The sequence below is a fragment of the Solea solea genome, chromosome 18 (assembly GCF_958295425.1).
Source record: "Solea solea chromosome 18, fSolSol10.1, whole genome shotgun sequence".
NCBI classification, from domain to species: domain Eukaryota; kingdom Metazoa; phylum Chordata; class Actinopteri; order Pleuronectiformes; family Soleidae; genus Solea; species Solea solea.
Genome location: NC_081151.1, coordinates 1,957,393 through 1,974,829, shown reverse-complemented (window position 1 = coordinate 1,974,829; position 17,437 = coordinate 1,957,393). Strand labels below are relative to the sequence as shown.

Below are 17,437 nucleotides of genomic sequence, written 5' to 3'. Positions count from 1 at the left end.
TATTGGCTTGTGGCATGTTGAGGTGGCAGGCTTTGTCCAATTACCTGCACTGAATACCAATTAGTATGTAAGGGAAAGAGGATGATGAGGGGTTAAAGTTTAAGGGGGTGATAATGATGAAGCTGCCGCCGATGGGTTTTGGCCCCCGTGTGCCGCCGGTGTCGAGACGAAGCTTCCCCGCGCCCGCGGTGCTCCACCGGCTCCTCTCGGACATCCATAGATCATTAATCTAATTGGCGGGTTGCCAGGGGGATGTGAGACAGTTATGGACTGTTTTAATGGTAAATGGTATTGAAGAGTGCGCTCTCTACCCTAACAATGTGCAGATGATAACAAAGCTCGCCCTGTTCCGTCTGTCTGCGTCTGCCATTGATTTGGAGGCTTGTGTTTTGCATGATTGCTGGCTGTTGGTCGCTCTGCTCGCTGCATGCACAGAACTCTCCCTTCCGTCGCTCTCCCCGGCTGCGGCTTTGTCCCGTTCAACTTAAATGACATCTTTTTATTCATGACTGTCGCTATTCCATGAATGCTAATTTGAAAGGGCAGGATAAGTGGGAGCAATATGGTGGCAAACCTTGTCTGCCCTTTCAAACTAGTGTTCATTAAAATGAAGAAGAGGTCATTTGGGTTCACACGGGCTCATTTCTTAATGATGTTTATAATGCCAACCTCCTCACATACTAATAGAGCTTGATTGTAAGGGGCTCCTAACCTTCCCTGTCTTTCACTCCTGTCTCCTGTCTCCTGTGTGTGTGTGTGTGTGTGTGTGTGTGAAGTTGTGGCAATGTATGAGAATGTTCTAAAGTGTCCTACGCCTGGCTGCACGGGACGCGGCCATGTCAATAGCAACAGAAACTCCCACAGAAGGTGAGTGACAGACGGTGTGAAGATGGCGCCGTCCGTGTTGCATCATCATCCTTTCTTTACCGTGGAACTTTGTTTTTACTTTTTTGTTTTTTTTCATGTATTTTAATCTTGTTTTTCTCACGTCGTCCGTGTTTTTGTTCAAATTATTGTTCGATACCTTGTTTCTGCACATTATTGTCTGTGTGTGTGTGTGTGTGTGTGTGGATATATACTTTATGCAGTCTTTGGTGTAATGTTGGCGAGGAGAACATAGTTTAACACAGACTGATTGGAATGCAGCAATTCACACCTTCCACAGTATAAATCATTCATCAGCTCATGGGGGGGGGGGGGGTGTCATCTATCAGGTGCAGGTTTGGAGGGAGAAACTGAAATAGCAGGGTGCTCATGCCAGTGCTGTCAGACGGGGTGAGGTGACAGTGAGAGAGGAGTGTCACCCGGAGCAGATGCTCGGGGAGTCGGGCTGTAGCCGCAGCCATTAGCACCTTTCTGCCACTCAGCCGGGGTGACAGGAGAGGTGCAGACCTGGGAGGACCAGAGCGCCTCCGCGCTGAGCTCCAGTGACATGGCTGCGGCGGGAAATAGACGCGCACACACGGACACACGCTCCATAAACTTTCACTTTCACTTGAAAGAGCTGATACGAACCTCCATGTACTCGCTCACAATCCACCAACCGGGCACGCACTCCCCATCCCTGCACACGCACTCCCCATCCCTGCACACGCACTCCCCATCCCTGCACACGCACTCCCCATCCCTGCACACGCACTCCCCATCCCTGCACACGCCTCTGATGACAGGTGCTCCACACTGGCTTCAGGCCATTGTCAGACAGAATTCTTTTTACCACGACCCGACACACTGCAGTTGACAGACTGGATGGAGAATAATGGGGGTTAAGGATAACAACAGGAAACTTTTGTTACATTTGGTCAGTTAATTGTCAAGTTTTCACAAACTGTGTGTGTGTGTGTGTGTGATGGAAGCAGGATGTTTAAGAATGCACATGAAATGCACATTTGTCCATATGGGAATATCTATTCACAGAAATATTTCGAGCTGCTCAGGTAGAAACCTGCAAGCTGTTGCCAGTTGTGTTGTTACTTAAGGTGTTGAAAGTGATGAAAATGAATGACTCTGCATTTTAAGCAGAGACTTCACTGAACAGAATGTCTGTGAGCGTCTGAAACACACAGTCCACGGTGCCACTTACGCCTCTTTCTGCTTTCAGTCTGTCTGGATGTCCCATCGCTGCGGCCGAGAAGTTGGCTAAAGCCCACGAGAAGCACCAGACCTGCACTGGCCCCAAGTCCAACCAGGCCTCCGACAGAGTCTTGAGGTACTATTCACTTTTTTTTATCCATGTCATTGGAGACTGTCCTAAATTGGCGGTAAATTGGTCGTCCACTGAAAGGGCAAAATATGGATTTTGTGCCAAGTCTTAAACATAATAAAATACTTTGAAGAGCTGTTGTTCAGTCACGTCGAGACGTTTTCTTTGTGTAGAGATTTAAAATCTGCTCTTTTTGTTTGATGCTCATGTCGTCCCTCGGGACTGCGTTGGTTCAGGAGACTTGTCTTCGTTCCGCCGCTCGCGACTGAAGGCAAATCGCTTTATTCAATTATCAGAAACGTGGCCGCGTTTATCACAGTGAAAGCCGAGTTCTCTTTGATGAAAAGTCTCCGGTAATTCTAAGTTTTATATTTATTTCCGTCAGCGTGAGATCTTGCATGTCGTGTTTGACGGGTCGTGTTTGACGGGTTGTGTTTGAGTCTATAAATGTATATGAAATGATAATGTATGCAAAAGTAATAAAAGATGTGGAGATTTTAATGAACATACTGTGGTAGAAGGTTTGTGTTTTTTAAAGGCAGTGGAAGAAAAGTCACTCATCCATCCACCAACATTCTTTCCCTGGAGTTTAACCATGACAGTCTGCCCCTCTTCCCCTGCATCTGCCCATTTTTATTTAAGCAAACCCCTCAGATTCCCTCTCCTTCCCCTGGGCAATGTTGACTGCCTCGGTCCAACTTCCACCCCCTCGTCATTTATTTTCCAGGCCTATGTGCTTTGTCAAACAACTGGACTATCCACAGTATGGTTACAAGAACAATGTCTCCACCAGCACGCCCCGCTCCAACCTGGCCAAGGAGCTGGAGAAGTATTCCAAGACCAGCTTCGACTACAGCGCCTTCGACGGCGGCAGCAACCACCAGGTGTACGGGAAACGGGCCATCGCACCCAAGCTGCACGGACAGAGAGACACGTCACCCAAAGGATATGACGGTACGTTTAATGTGACACTGCTTCATCATTCCCGTAACAGTCTTTTAGGACTTTTTTTATTAGTTCTAATATGTTTTAATTTAAGATTAAAGTGACTCAAATGTGCACGTTGGAGACTTAAATAAAAACTCTCTCATCTGTGTCTGACATGTATTTAATGCACACACGTGTCAGTAGTTCTGCCGAGGTTTGTCTGTCTTTGAGCAGCGTAACTCGAAAAGGGAAAGAAGAGTTTTAATAACATTTTTGTCAGTTTCTTAATTTCAGCTGCGTTACAGAAAATGGCCTTTTCCAAGGTTTACGATGCGGCGCTTTCTCTGGTTTTTCATTTGAACGACGGTGTCATTGAAGATTCCAAATCTAATTAGCCAAATTCTTTGCTGCGTTTATTTATCAAAGACCTAGAAACGTTTTGCAAGGAAAAGTTTTTTGTTTTTTTTATCCACACCGTAAAAAGCATCCAACCCAAAATAAAACTTTTGGGTTTTTTATCTCATGCGCCATCAACCTCAAACGTGGAAATGGAAGTTTTTAGTTTGTCTTATAAAACAGATAAAACAAACTGCAACATCTTTGGTGAAAGTAGACAGAAAACAAAATTTCCATCCAATAAAATAGACAAAGATAGACAAAGATTCCCGTACTGAAGCAAAAACCAGGATATTTGACTAAAAGTCATGATCCACACGTCCATACCCACCCTGAATGTATTCACCTTCCCTGGATTAAAACATCATCTCACATGTGTGTTCATTGAAACTCCTGATTCTTCCCACAGCCAAACGTTACTGCAAGAACTCCAGCTCGGCCAGCAGCACCACGAGCACCTACGCGCCCAGCAGCAGCAGCAGCAACCTGAGCTGCGGCGGGGGAGGGCGCGGCGCGGGAGGAGGAGGGGGCGGCGGCAGCAGCGCCAGCAGCACCTGCAGCAAGAGCAGCTTCGACTACAGCCACGACATGGAGGCCGCCCACATGGCGGCCACGGCCATCCTCAACCTGTCCACGCGCTGCAGGGAGATGCCGCATGGCATGGACGGGAAGCCTCAGGACCTCTGCTCGCAGGTAGGAGGGGCCTGTCGTCACCTATTTCACCCCCACAAAACAATGATGAACACCTAACCCTCAAAATGTCTGTCTGGGCTTTTTTGCTTAATTTAACCACAAAAGGACCAGAGAACGAGTGTTTTTGCCCATTTTTTCCCGAATAGCTTCCAATATCTTGCAGTTTTTTACAATGTTCTGCATGTTAAAATACTATTTTAACAATTTAAAATGAACAGAAACAAAAAGTTTTATTCAGTTGTAAATGAACCACAGATTTAGCATGTTGAATGTGACATTGTAACAAAAACAGAAACATATTTACAATAACATTTCACTTTTTGAGTCTCTAAAGGTGCAAAAACAGGCCAAAAAAGTCAAAGACACTGATTCTCCGGCTTCCTGAAACAGCACGAGTGAAATTACCGTAATAACCACATGTTGATGCTTCAACATGCAACTTCTCGGCTTTCAGAAACCGTCGCATAACTACGGTAATGCAAACGTGTCGTCAGTGATGCGCTCGGTGTTGAAGGATTAAATACCTTTAATCTGCCGATTTGAACCAAGGAGTATGAGTGAGGGTAAAAATGAGAGATGGGATCACTTTGTCAGTGAAATGGTCAAACTGTTCAAATGTCATCAACTGCAATTTTCAGTCAAAAAAAAAAATCCAATGATTTGGCACATTAACGTCACATGACGCTGTTTTAAAACACTGTTACTGTAAGAAAAATGAAACGCTGATAGATTATAATCCTTGCTTCTTTCATTATGCTGATGCCGGCTGTGCACACTGCACACACACACACACACACGTGCACACGCACACACACATTCCATTAAAGATCCAAGGCTGTGTCTTGCACTCAGGGCTCAGCAGGGCAGTTTTTTATTTTCTGTGTGTGGATCAGATATGAGCAGGACGAAGCAACGTTTGACACGGTGTGAGCGCAGCGTGTCGTTTCCAAAGGAGATAAGGTGACGGCGTTCCTGGATTATCTGCACCCAGATGCTGAGCCGCAAAATGGGGGCCAGAAAACGAGTGCACAGCAGAGGGGTAAATGCTGCCCTGATGCTAATGTTGTCAGAGAATCAGAGGCAAGGTGATCGTACTGCCAAAGGAGAGGCTGTGGAAGGAGTGATATAATTAGGAGGGAGTTAGAGTTAGAGAGAGGAACGGGGAAGAAAGGCAAAAAAAAGAAGTGGCAGCGACACGTGCGTGAAGCACTGAGGCTGCGTCCTTCATCGTCCTCGTCCTCCTGCTCTGGGTCAGGACGGGTCAGGTGTTCTCAGGTCACGATGGGAAACTTCAAATTTCAAATCAGACTTTCAGATCAGGGTGTTCTTCCTTCCTCTGCTTTCATCTCAACACGTCACCGTACACACTGTTCCTCACAAAACTCTGTCTCAACAAAACACACACACCAAAGTTCCAGTGAAGCAGTTTCCTCTGTCGAGGGCATCAGTTGCTCTGAGTTCTATAAGCACCTTAATCGAAGTGAATTTATAATAAACCAGCAAAATTCCGATGTCTTTATTCAACTTTTCCCGTCAGTCATCATCATGTGACCCTTCCATGACATCACAGCAGGAGCTGAAGGAATATGCCTGTGTTTATACATCATTTCATTGTATCGGCGTCAATCATGATTACTCTAAACTTCAATACACATACAAATGTATTTATACTTTAAACTTAATTAAAGCTTTTTGACAGCTGGTTAACAAGTGCAAAGTTTTAAACCCGCGGCTTTAGAGATTTTTATTTTACTTCCCTGAGCAAAACTTTCATCAAAAATAATCAACCAACAACAAGATAATCCTATGGAATTAGATTTGTGTCAAAATATTGATTTAATCATTCAAAAATATTGTATTTTATTGTTTGAAAATACTCAGTATCAAGTCCCGTTTATAATCTGACAAATGTAAGATATAGGGAACATTTTGGGGAACGAGTTCCAGACGGACCGCGACTCCAAGCCTGTGACGACTTCCAGTCGCTCCAAAACTCAGTAGCCAATCAGCAGGCAGCTTCCTAAGGCCCCACCCACAGACAAAAAATCACAGCACAAAGAAGTGTATTTTCAAACAATAAAATCCAATATTTTTGAATGATTAAATCGACATTTTGTTTGCTTCTTAAAAAGTGTTAAAACTCTAATTCCATATAATTCTGGTGTTTGCTAATCCGGCCAAAGATGAAGACGAGACAAGATGATGCATTTATTTCAAGACCCGGAGTAAGTGGGCGTGATGTGGCTAAAGGACGTCTCTGGCCCCTCTCTCCTCCCCGTATCGTCATGGCAACAGAGGTCAGGGGGTTGCCGGGATGTCTCTAATGAAGGAGGCGCGGTGCGTTCTCACATATCACCCTTGTTAATTTGATATGAAGGGGTGGGTCACATTAATTGGACAGTGACATACAGTACAATGGCTGTGACGACGGAGAGGGTCGTCCTCTGGGCATATTCATGAGAGCGAGTAACGTGCCATCAGACCTCGTCCTCAGCAGCTTCACCTTGGTTTCCCTCTGACAGCCCTGCACTCGTCCTCCGTCGCCTCCTCTTTTTTAAACCACAACCTCCCGTTACTATTGCTTAACTGTGACTTTGTGTGTTTGATAAGAAAAACATGTAAAAATGTCAGTGTAGTAATTGCTCATCTAAGCGCTGAGGTGGCGTCGTGCTCGTGATAATGAGGAGCCCTCGTGTTTCTCAGCCCGCCGTCTCCATGTTTGTCTGGCTTGGTTCCCGAGTTTTTAATCGTACCTATAGCTCACAGTGAGTTCTTCTTCTCTGCTAACTAATGACCGGGCCGTAACAGCACTTTTACTACACTACATGTTTTTTCTCCTATTTTTAAGTCCAGCCACACTTCCTGCAGTATTCATGGCCGGTCCCAGTATCGCCCCGCGTGTTTGAGTCCATGTGCGTCACAGAGGCTTTTGGCTTCAGACACCAGAGGAATCCACCTCCAGGGACACTGTCGGCTGGAATAAGCGTTAGAGCACATGCTGCTGCTTATGAAAGAGAGCAAAGGGAACAAGGTGGACGCGTGGACGGGGAAAGACGTAAGAGGAGGGCTATTAATGAGGCCGAGGACGTAAACACACGCACAAGAAGACTTTAACTTTGGCACGTATTCACAACACGTGGATGATCTAGATTAAGGATGAAGAAAACTAAAAGTGTGCAGAAATAAACAAATACAAGCACACATGGAGGAGATGAGGTGAATGTTTCAGTCTCATTGGATGTGTCCCATAGCACAGCAGACCCCCCCCCCCCCCCCCCAGGATGTCCACTCACATTAGGCTCACACACACACACACACACACACACACGTCTGTGCAGCTCTTCTTCTCAGGACCCTGCGTTCACTTGTATTGTTTCAGACAGCCGAGCAAAACCGCGTCCCTAACCTTTACCATTCATCAACCTAACTGTAACCTGATCACAGTTCACAGGATCGTAATCCTAACTTTAACCAAAACCCACGGGGATTAGGTTCTGCCACTGAACAATTATTCATTTTTAATATGGAAATCGCTATTTAAATTAATGCAATTTGCAAATCTCAAATGCTGCAATTAAGGATTTATACATAAATCCTTAATAAATCCGTATATGTATATATATATATATATATATATATATATATATATATATATATATATATATATAAACCACCTGAGTACACATATGTATATACATATATATATATATATATATATATATATATATATATATAAACCACCCGAGTACACATATGTTTATACATATATATATATATATATATACATAATATAATATATGTGTACTCAGGTGGTCTCAGCCATGCTAATTCATGTCATGCATAAGTTGTCATGCTTGCATTAGTCAAGTTAATTTCTTAACAGTATCTGCTGTGATACATTCTAAACATAATACTCTGAATGTTGAAATGAAGCTTGACTTTTAGTCACGAATCAGATCATAAGTGTGATATTTATTTTTATAATTAGATATTGTCCCTAACGCACACACACACACACACACACACGGATGGACGCAGAGAGACAGACGGGGTCCACAGTCGCTCGTGCTGGATCACTGGTGACCTCCTCTCCCTCTGACCCTCTGACCCTCTTAACCCTGGTGTAATGCTGTCCACTGCCAGTGTATGAGGTTTCATGTGCACAGGGGCAAATATAAATGCACTCATTAATACATCAGTATATTGTTTCAGATGTTTTGAAGTCGATCTTCACAGACATCTGAAAAAAGTTCAAACGTGAGCACATCACTGGGAAAACAGCAAATCTCATGTACTCACGTGTTTAATATTCACACTTTGTCTTCAGTGTTTTTAACTGCTGTGTAATCGGAAACCCTCTCTCTGTGTTTGTCTGTCTCTCTTCCCCCTACACACACACACACACACACATCCTCCAGAGTCCTGGTCTCGATGTGGATGAGAACGGTACATTGGACCTGAGCATGAGCAAGCGTCTGTGCAGCGGCGACGCTGGGGGAGACTCTGTGCTCACCCCTCTGGAGCCCATGTCGCCCCAGAGGCAAGCCGCCCTGCTGGGCTCCCGCTGCTACGGCATGGGGGACGCCGCTGACTGCTGGGACCTGCCAGTGGACTACACCAAGATCAAACACATAGATGAGGACGACAAAGAGGTAAAGGGGCAAGACCACAAGGGCAGGGTTGTTCATGTGACTGTTGATCACTGCCTGTAAAAGGCTCCAAACAAGTGGATTCTTCTCCTCAAAACAACGCAGTTTTATGTGATAAACACTTGCCCCGCCCTCCCCTGCACTGCTGCTGTATACTCACAAACGCTCCCTCAGTCAGGTCTGATAGTTTTGCTTGTTTTCAGATGAAGACCAAACAGAGGCAGATTAATAACAACAGAGAAAGTTACACACTGCAGCTTTAATGTGTTGATCCACGTGAGACAGAATTACACACTTTTTTTTTTTTTGTCAACATCCCACTCAAAGTATCGAGACAAGTGGTAACGAGGAGTAATGAGGGAGAGAGAATAGAAACAAAGGGCGACTCTGAAACAGTTGTATCCTCCGTTTGGAGCTGATAGACTGTACAGTTGGCAGACGGCACTTATATCCTGTCTGTTCGATGCATCTCAGCCCAAATTATCTCCCTCCAAAACCACTGATTCAACACAGTGTCTCCAAGTCAAACATTTGCCTTGCCATCTGATTGTCATCTAGGTTTCCAGCCTCCCCGTCTGACTCACTGTCGCATTCGCAGTCATTAGGAAGTCATATTTTGCGGTGGAGACCTAATGAATCTGCATGTTAATTGATGTCAGCGTTGCCGTGCGCAGAGGTATCTGCACTGTTTGTGTCATACCCCCCCCTCCACCCCCCCCATTACATTTTGCTCCTCTCCAAAATGAATTATGCAAAGAAGCACCTTGGGAGGGAATCGGAATGGCTCATCTCATCAAAGAACTGCTGGAAATCAATGCAGCACTGCTGGGTGCGACTGTGTGTGTGTGTGTGTGTGTGTGTGGAGGCGCTTGCATGTACAGTACATGTGCCTTTGTGTGTGTGTGTGTGTGATATGAATATTCATACGAGTGTGTGCATGTATAGACACACACACACACACACAGCCCAGTGTTGGCTGTGCGTCTGTGTACGTATGCACGTGTCCTTCTCCTTCCTGTCAGCCTCTCAGCCTAACGCTCCCTTTAATTGGAGAAGCTCGCCGGCTGACCCAGCATCACACACGCCGAGACAGCTTGAGCGCCGGATAATTTGGGCTGTATCTGGGCCTGTCTCTCTACGGGCATTACTGTATATACACTGCGAGCACAGAAGAAAGGGAAAGAGGATTTGCATCAACAGCAGCCAGCGTTGCCCTGACTGCTGTGTGCACTGCAGACAAAGCACAGCACAGACACTGACGCGGCCTGACGCTGCCCCACAGTGCCATCTAGTGACTGGGTGACGCACTGTAGGCGTAAAGACTCGGCCAACTCCCTGAATGATGTGTGCCCGCACACACACACACACACACACACAGAAGAATGCTTTGTGAACATGTGCACACCCATGAGTGAGCGCACACACACACACACACAGAGTTGAGTTGGCATTGAGTGATTATTTCCTCTCAGGGATTCTATTTTCCACCTCTGTTAGACTGACAAGTGAGGCTCTATCGTCACACAGACTCAACCATTTGCATTTAAAGTGACAAGTGAGTGTTTGTGTGGGAAACACAAACAAGCACAGGTAGGAAAGGTGAGGGGAAAATGAGTTTTTATCGCGTGGAAATTTGATGAAATTCTCTTCAACTGCAGTGGAGTACATTGGTCAGTCTCTGACCAGCTCTTCTCTCCTCAGCCAGATGAACTGGATCCCTTCCACGACCTGCTGGAGGATCGCTCCTTCACCACGGATGTCAACATGCCCAGTCCCAAGCCCAAGTACCTCCAGTGCAAGGAGAGTAAGAAGGACCTGATAACGTAAGAGCCTCCACTCGTGCTCTCCCCCCCTCACCCGACTTCCCTCCATCATACTTCCCTCTTTTGTTTTCATCCGTCTCCTCCGTGTGGTTGTGTGGTTGGTTTAACCTCAGAGCTCCAGCTCTCTTTCTTCCCCTCTGTGTTGCTGGCAGTGGCTTGCTATGACTTTTATTTAACAGCTGTGTCTGAAGTGCTCTTTACTCTGGTCACTGCTAACTGATGCTTATGCCTCGCCCGTCTTTTTTGATGCTTTTATCTAACACTAGTTGTCTGTATCATAGCACAGTACATGTATCTGAAGTCAGACAGTGAAGCTAAACTGGAAACAATGAAAACCAAACCAATCAGAGCTTCTTTTTTTTTTTATCTCCTCTAATGTTCACATTTTCTTCTTATAAATCTGTGTATTTTCCCGGTGGCAGATGTCCCACACCGGCGTGTGATGGAAGTGGTCACTTGACGAGCAATTTCTCCTCACATCGAAGGTGTGACTTGCTTTTCTCCTGGTGGATTCTCAGTCCATCTCTCTTGATTGTTTTCAGCTTACCTCCACGATGCTGTCAAACACCGTTATTTAGCCCTTTGACTGTTGACATCCTGAAACAATGACATCAAATTAATTATTCATTATTGGATACTCACAAATGTTTAAAGATCAAATCTTTTCTTAGTGGTTTGTGTGTAAAACCTTCTCAGCTGATGTTAGACAGTCCTACAGGCCCCTCCCACAGCGCTGTGCACACTAAGCATTAACCATTCAGCGTCACACTGGGGTCCAGAAGTCTGAGACGTTTGGACCCCACTGTGACTGTGAAAAGTGACGAGGTCCCTCCTCGTTACGTTTGAATCCAAATACTCAGAGGGTTAATATTTTCTAATCCACTCCCTGCACTTGCATCGTTGCTTTTTTTCTGTCTGTTTCTGCATTTCCTGACGCTGGGTGCACATGTGTGGTTCAGTGTGGACGTGAGTGTGGCAGTGGTTGGGGGTGAATCTGTCGTTTGGGTGAATCTAATCTTCTCCTGGTGTATTTTTCAGTCTCTCAGGTTGCCCTTTAGCTGATAAAAGCATTCGAAGTATGCTGGCCAACAACGCGCAAGAGCTCAAGTAAGACGTGAGATGACTCACTGATGTGTGTATGTGTTTGTGCGTGAAGGTCAAACATGTCAATGTTTATCAATGGAAGTCAAATTTGTAATAAATAAAACTTTATATTTGTCAATATCTTGCTCTTTTTATTTGTTTTTTTAAGAAAATACTTGTTAATTTGTATAGTTTCTGCTCTGAAAAGTAAATTATCATTATTATCATTATATATATATCTATATATAGATAGATATATAGATATATAGATATAGATATATAAAATAGTTTTAAACTTTGTAAAATCCCTATGTTGCTGCACTTTTTGCTGTAGACCCTGAGCCCTTTCTGTGTTTTCTGCCCCAGGTGCCCGACACCAGGGTGCGATGGTTCGGGACATATCACTGGCAACTACGCCTCACACAGAAGGTAAATACACACACACACAAACTTGTTTTATATATCTCAGTGAGGACACACCATAGAACATAACGCATTCCCTGCTCCCTTACCCTGACCTTAAATGCCTTACCCTAATTTTTACCCTTAAAACTGGGTTTTAACTTAAGTTAAAGGTTTAAAGATATAAATGCAAGTACACACAGAACCTTTCTGTCATTCTGCGTCTGCTTTTCTCCCTCCCTCCCTCGCTCCCTCCCTCCCTCGCTAACTCTGTCACAACACACATTCACAAACACGTACCTTGTGCTTCAGCTCGGTAACGCTGTCATTTATCTGCAGTCTCTCAGGGTGTCCACGGGCCAGGAAAAGTGGGATAAAGATCATCCACAGCAAAGAGAACAAGGAAGACCAGGAGCCTATCAAGTACAGTACAGACACTGATCATCAGTCTTCTGCTCACTGCACTCAGATACTGTAACCCCACACATTTCCCATGTGAAAGACAGGGAAAAAAAAGAATTGCATGACTTTTCTTATTTTAAAATGATGCAAGGAAGATATGTGAATGGGAGCAAAAGTGTTGAGGCTGTGATGTGAAAGAAAAAAAAAAATCAGTGCACTGATCTTTGACATGCACTGATGCAAGCAAGAATAAATCAGCATTAGCTCTGACAAGACAAATGTGCTAAGAGGGTAAAGTTTCAACCCAAATCCAAAGGTTGCACAGGGAAAACTTCAGTAGTGCAAGTTTGTAGCAGTTTAGAGAGCGGGGAGCGCGGTCTCTGGTGAGCTGCTGCTGCTGCTGCTGCTGCTGCAGGCACACAGGTACGACAAGACGGAGGCAGGGAGGCAGGGAGAGACGGAGGCAGCGAGAGACGGAGGCAGGGAGGCAGGGAGAGACGGAGGCAGCGAGAGACGGAGAAAGAGAGATTGATTGGACTCTGCCTAAACTCCACAGTGGGCTTGTTGGGCCTCAGCCCTGCAGCTGCATTGATTTCTCTGGTGGTGCAGCAACACACTTTGTCCGTCCTCGATCATGTCATGCGGTCGGAGTCTGAGGACACTTTGCTGCAGGTTTCCCTGTCACTGTGATCTTTGGACTTTAGATTATGGAGATTCACTGTTCACTAATGAGAATGAAGCGCAGTTAAAGTAAAGAAATGTCAACAATTGTGAACTGCCATTTTAAAGCCTTGGGTTTAGTATTAGTGAATATCATGCTGCATTAAAAAAGGCCTGAATCTAGAAATGAAGACTATAAACTATTGAGTAAAACTGTAAGTGTTAATGAAGTAAATAGCACGGTCATTTATAGACATCTATATGTCTATAATTTTTTTCACATAAAAATTGTATATAAACATTGTATTTTCACTGATTTTGATTCATATTTTATTTTATTTAATAATTTACATTAATTTCAAACTCCATGGCATAAAATAATAAACAATTATATTATTTTATATAATAATAATTTCATGAAAAAAAAAAGAGTAAATTTGCAAAAAAAAGTAGATTACTAATTTACCCCGGGATATTTGTATACATATTTATACATAATTAAAATAACTATATAAAATCACGTCAGATAATCTGTGATAAACAGCTGATTCATTCCAGACATTAAATGTTTAGGTCACTTCTGCATTAGCTTCACGTCTCAGACCCAGAATCTCAGAACATTTTTAAACACAGTCCATGTTTTTTTAACCCTGTAACTGTGACATGAACCACAACATAGCACTTACTTACCAGACTCACATAATCCCGGATGACTCTGGACTGTTCCAGCACAGCCTGGTTGTTGTCGGCCTCTTCAGTCTCTGGATTAGTCTGAGTCCAGATTTTGCCGGTCTGGCCTGAAGGTTACTGATGTGTTTCTGTGAGCTGAAATAAATGTGCACTCATGGTGGAATAAGACTTTACATCTACATCATGATGAGTCATCTCCTCCCAATAATTCACAAATCTACAGGGCAAATGTTACAGGCATTCCAATAAATCTGAATATTAGTGTCACCCAGTTCTTGCAAATCATCTTGAGAGAGAGAGAAAAAAAAAAAGAAGATTTTTCAATATCACAGCAGACGACACAGAGGCAGTGCTGAGTGATTCTCATGGTATGGACGTGGTATACTCAAAATGATCAGGTTACATAAGTGATTCCATTAAGTCTGAGGTAATGCCATCATCTGCTGCATTATGGCAAAATGGAATTTAATTGTTACCCACACTGTGCTTAAGATTTTAGGGAGGAGGGTCTTATTAAATTTAAAGCCACTGTGATTATATATGCTGAGACCAAGCTTGAGCCATATGTTGCAGAAGAGGCGCCGCTCGCTTCAGTCGTGCTGATGCTGCCAATCACAGCCCTTCATTTCCTACGTTAGGTGTTTTCTCATTTGAAATGAGTCGGATGATTTATGTTGGGACGCCTGAATCAGAAAGTACAGTTGTACACGCACGTATTATGGACTATGTGTCTGTTGTCACACCGAGATCGAGTTAAACGATTTTGTGTGACACGTGAAGAACACAATAACTCGAGTTCGTACGACGCGAGAAATCTAACGCAGGTTGTGATGCTGGAGAAGAACGACCTTATTTGTGCTGTTTGACGCCGTGTCACCCGTTCTGATCACTCTGATCATTTGTGGAAAGGAAAAAATGATCCGAAATAAAGTCAAATAGCGCACATCAAACCACAAGCATCTTTATTTGCACTCAAAAAGCCGTGGAGCTGAACTAAACCCGGCTATTTCACAGACACAACCAATGCTAGTTTTAGCCAAAATGCATTTGGCCCAATGTGACATTTGGAATAATTTAACGCCTCATTGCATGTGATTAGGGCTGGTGTTGATGCACTGTCAGCAACCCAGAAGTGAGATAAGGCTGCTACTGGGACACAATGTTTTTGTTTGTTATCAAAGTGAAAGAGAGAGGAGGGAAACGCTGTATGGCATTTACACTAGAGCAGAGGCAGCCAATGTGAAAAGACATGAAATGTGTTGTTGCTGTTCACTCAAACATTTCCCTTTGTCTCCGTCCCCACCAGGTGTCCGGTCCCCGGCTGTGACGGTCAGGGACATGTGACCGGGAAGTATGCGTCCCACAGAAGTGCGTCCGGATGCCCCATAGCAGCCAAGAGGCAAAAGGACGGCTATCTAAACGGCATCCAGTTCACATGGAAGTCGGGGAAGACGGAGGGCATGTCCTGCCCCACGCCGGGCTGCGACGGCTCGGGTCACGTCAGCGGCAGCTTCCTCACACATCGGAGGTGGGTCCGGGGAACACGGCCCCACTGTGGCGGGGAAACAAACCCCAGAAAACTGCTGTGAGCTTTTAGCAGTGAAAATACTGCAGGGACACACAGTGATGTCACACAGTGATGTCTGGTGTGAGAGGATGTAAAACCTACTAAAGACAAAATAAAGATGTATATACGTATGAGCACAGTTCTTTGAGATCTCAGCTCGACTGCAGAGTGAACCCAGACACCAGCTAAACGTTTGAAATGCATGGATTTATCTGTCCTTAAAGTGCTCACAAAAATATTGTTTGCATTATAAAAACTTTGACCCAAATGAATGAGGACACACTGTGCTACAACACTGACTCTTCATCAATGTGCTGTATTTTTATTTTTGACAGTAATGGAATATTCCCTCTCATCTCCCCTTTGTATAAAACCCAACAGCCTATAAAACTAAATTGGCTCATTGTGCGTGTGTGTGCGTGTGTGTGTGTGTGTGTGTGTGTGTGTGTGTAACGTAGTAAATCAGTCCTTCCTTCTTATTTCTGCCTCCAGTCTGTCGGGTTGTCCACGTGCCACCTCCGCCATGAGGAAAGCCAGGCTCTCTGGAGTAGAAATGCTCACAATAAAGCAGCAACGCGCCAGCAACGGTAACTCCAACTCCCACTCACCCACTCACAATGCAGCAAATCAGGGACGCACACGTGAAACCATTTACTGAGCAGAGCTCACATTTCATATAATAAACCAATCAGGAGGCTGTGTGTGTGTGTGTGTGTGTGTGTGTTACTCATGTTGTGGGGACCTAAATCCATTTACAGTCACATTATAGTCCTCATTACATCAATGACTACATTTTAAGGTGAAGACATGGTTAGGTTTAGTTTAGGATTAGGATTAGGAACTGTAGTAGTTATGATTAAGGCTCAAGTAAGTTAGGAAATGAATGTAAATCAATGTAATGTCCTGGATGTGTGTGTGTGTGTGTGTGGGGCAGGCAGCATCAGAGGTAAAGTTCTAAAAAAAGTTCTGTTCAGGAGTAAATAATGAGACGCGTGGCTGGGCTTACGTCACAGTATCAGAACACTGGAGCTGGATGATAGTTGTGATCTCCATCTGTTCTCCTCACGCCTCGCCCTGGGCCTCGCTGAGGAAGGTCACATGATCATAAAGTCATTTGTCTGTATCGTGATAATCAGCTGAAACGACCCGGAGACAGTCACACATGTCGTCCAGGAGAGTTCCTGAGTTCCTTTGCTCCTTTCCTCCTTTGCTCCTTTGCTCCTTTCCTCGGCGCAGAGTCCCATTGTGTCATTGTTAATGACTTCAGTGCGAGCATATAAAGGCCATTCATTTCATTCTGAGATGGACTCTCTGCCGTTAAGTGTCGCTGCTAATGTCGCTGCTCATCCGTAGGGCTGGAGCACGAGGAGGAGATCAAACAGCTGGACGACGAAATCAAAGGTTTAAGTGAATCTAATTCGCAAGTGGAGTCCGACATGATTAAGCTGAGAACGCAGGTAAGTCACTTCCTGTGTGCGGCGGTGGCGGCGGCGGCGGCGTGCGTCTGCCCCCCTGTGCTGCTGTAACACCCTGTCGTCCGACCCCTCCCTCTCCTCAGATCACAACCATGGAGTCCAGCCTGAAGTCCATGGAGGAGGAAAACAAGGTGATTGAACAGCAAAATGAATCTCTCCTGCATGAGCTGGCCGACCTCAGCCAGTCACTGATTAACACTTTAGCTAATGTGCAGCTCCCTGATATGGTAAGGGCCTCCAGGAACCACCAGGAACCACGAGCTGGCAAGTGGCAGAACATCCAGCTCTTTGCAGCATTACAGCAGCTCAACCATTGACATGTCGACTGCATGCTGAGTCTGACGTGTGGAGCATCTGCTTGTCATTCCAAACACTTTCAAATGTGACAAAAACAAAACACATACACTCTATTTTGTGTGTTTTTATGATTATGAAAAGCTTTATTGTAAAGTTTAAGAATGAAAAGC

General features: G+C 44.6%; 1 protein-coding gene across 4 annotated transcripts in view; it reads left to right on the top strand.

The window, feature by feature from the left end:
- The window catches only part of myt1lb (myelin transcription factor 1-like, b), a 91,981-nt gene that overhangs the window by 70,250 nt on the left and 4,294 nt on the right, over positions 1–17,437 (top strand). For 2 of the 4 annotated variants that reach the window (XM_058615418.1, XM_058615417.1), the window contains exons 8-20: positions 777–867; positions 2,102–2,209; positions 2,931–3,157; positions 3,936–4,219; positions 8,638–8,871; positions 10,570–10,691; positions 11,730–11,798; positions 12,141–12,203; positions 12,516–12,599; positions 15,235–15,456; positions 15,988–16,082; positions 16,849–16,952; positions 17,054–17,197. In XM_058615418.1, coding sequence (XP_058471401.1) covers positions 777–867; positions 2,102–2,209; positions 2,931–3,157; positions 3,936–4,219; positions 8,638–8,871; positions 10,570–10,691; positions 11,730–11,798; positions 12,141–12,203; positions 12,516–12,599; positions 15,235–15,456; positions 15,988–16,082; positions 16,849–16,952; positions 17,054–17,197 — 1,847 coding nt within the window. The remainder of the gene's footprint in view (positions 1–776; positions 868–2,101; positions 2,210–2,930; positions 3,158–3,935; positions 4,220–8,637; positions 8,872–10,569; positions 10,692–11,729; positions 11,799–12,140; positions 12,204–12,515; positions 12,600–15,234; positions 15,457–15,987; positions 16,083–16,848; positions 16,953–17,053; positions 17,198–17,437) is intronic. The other 2 variants (XM_058615419.1, XM_058615420.1) reach the window with 2 other exon arrangements.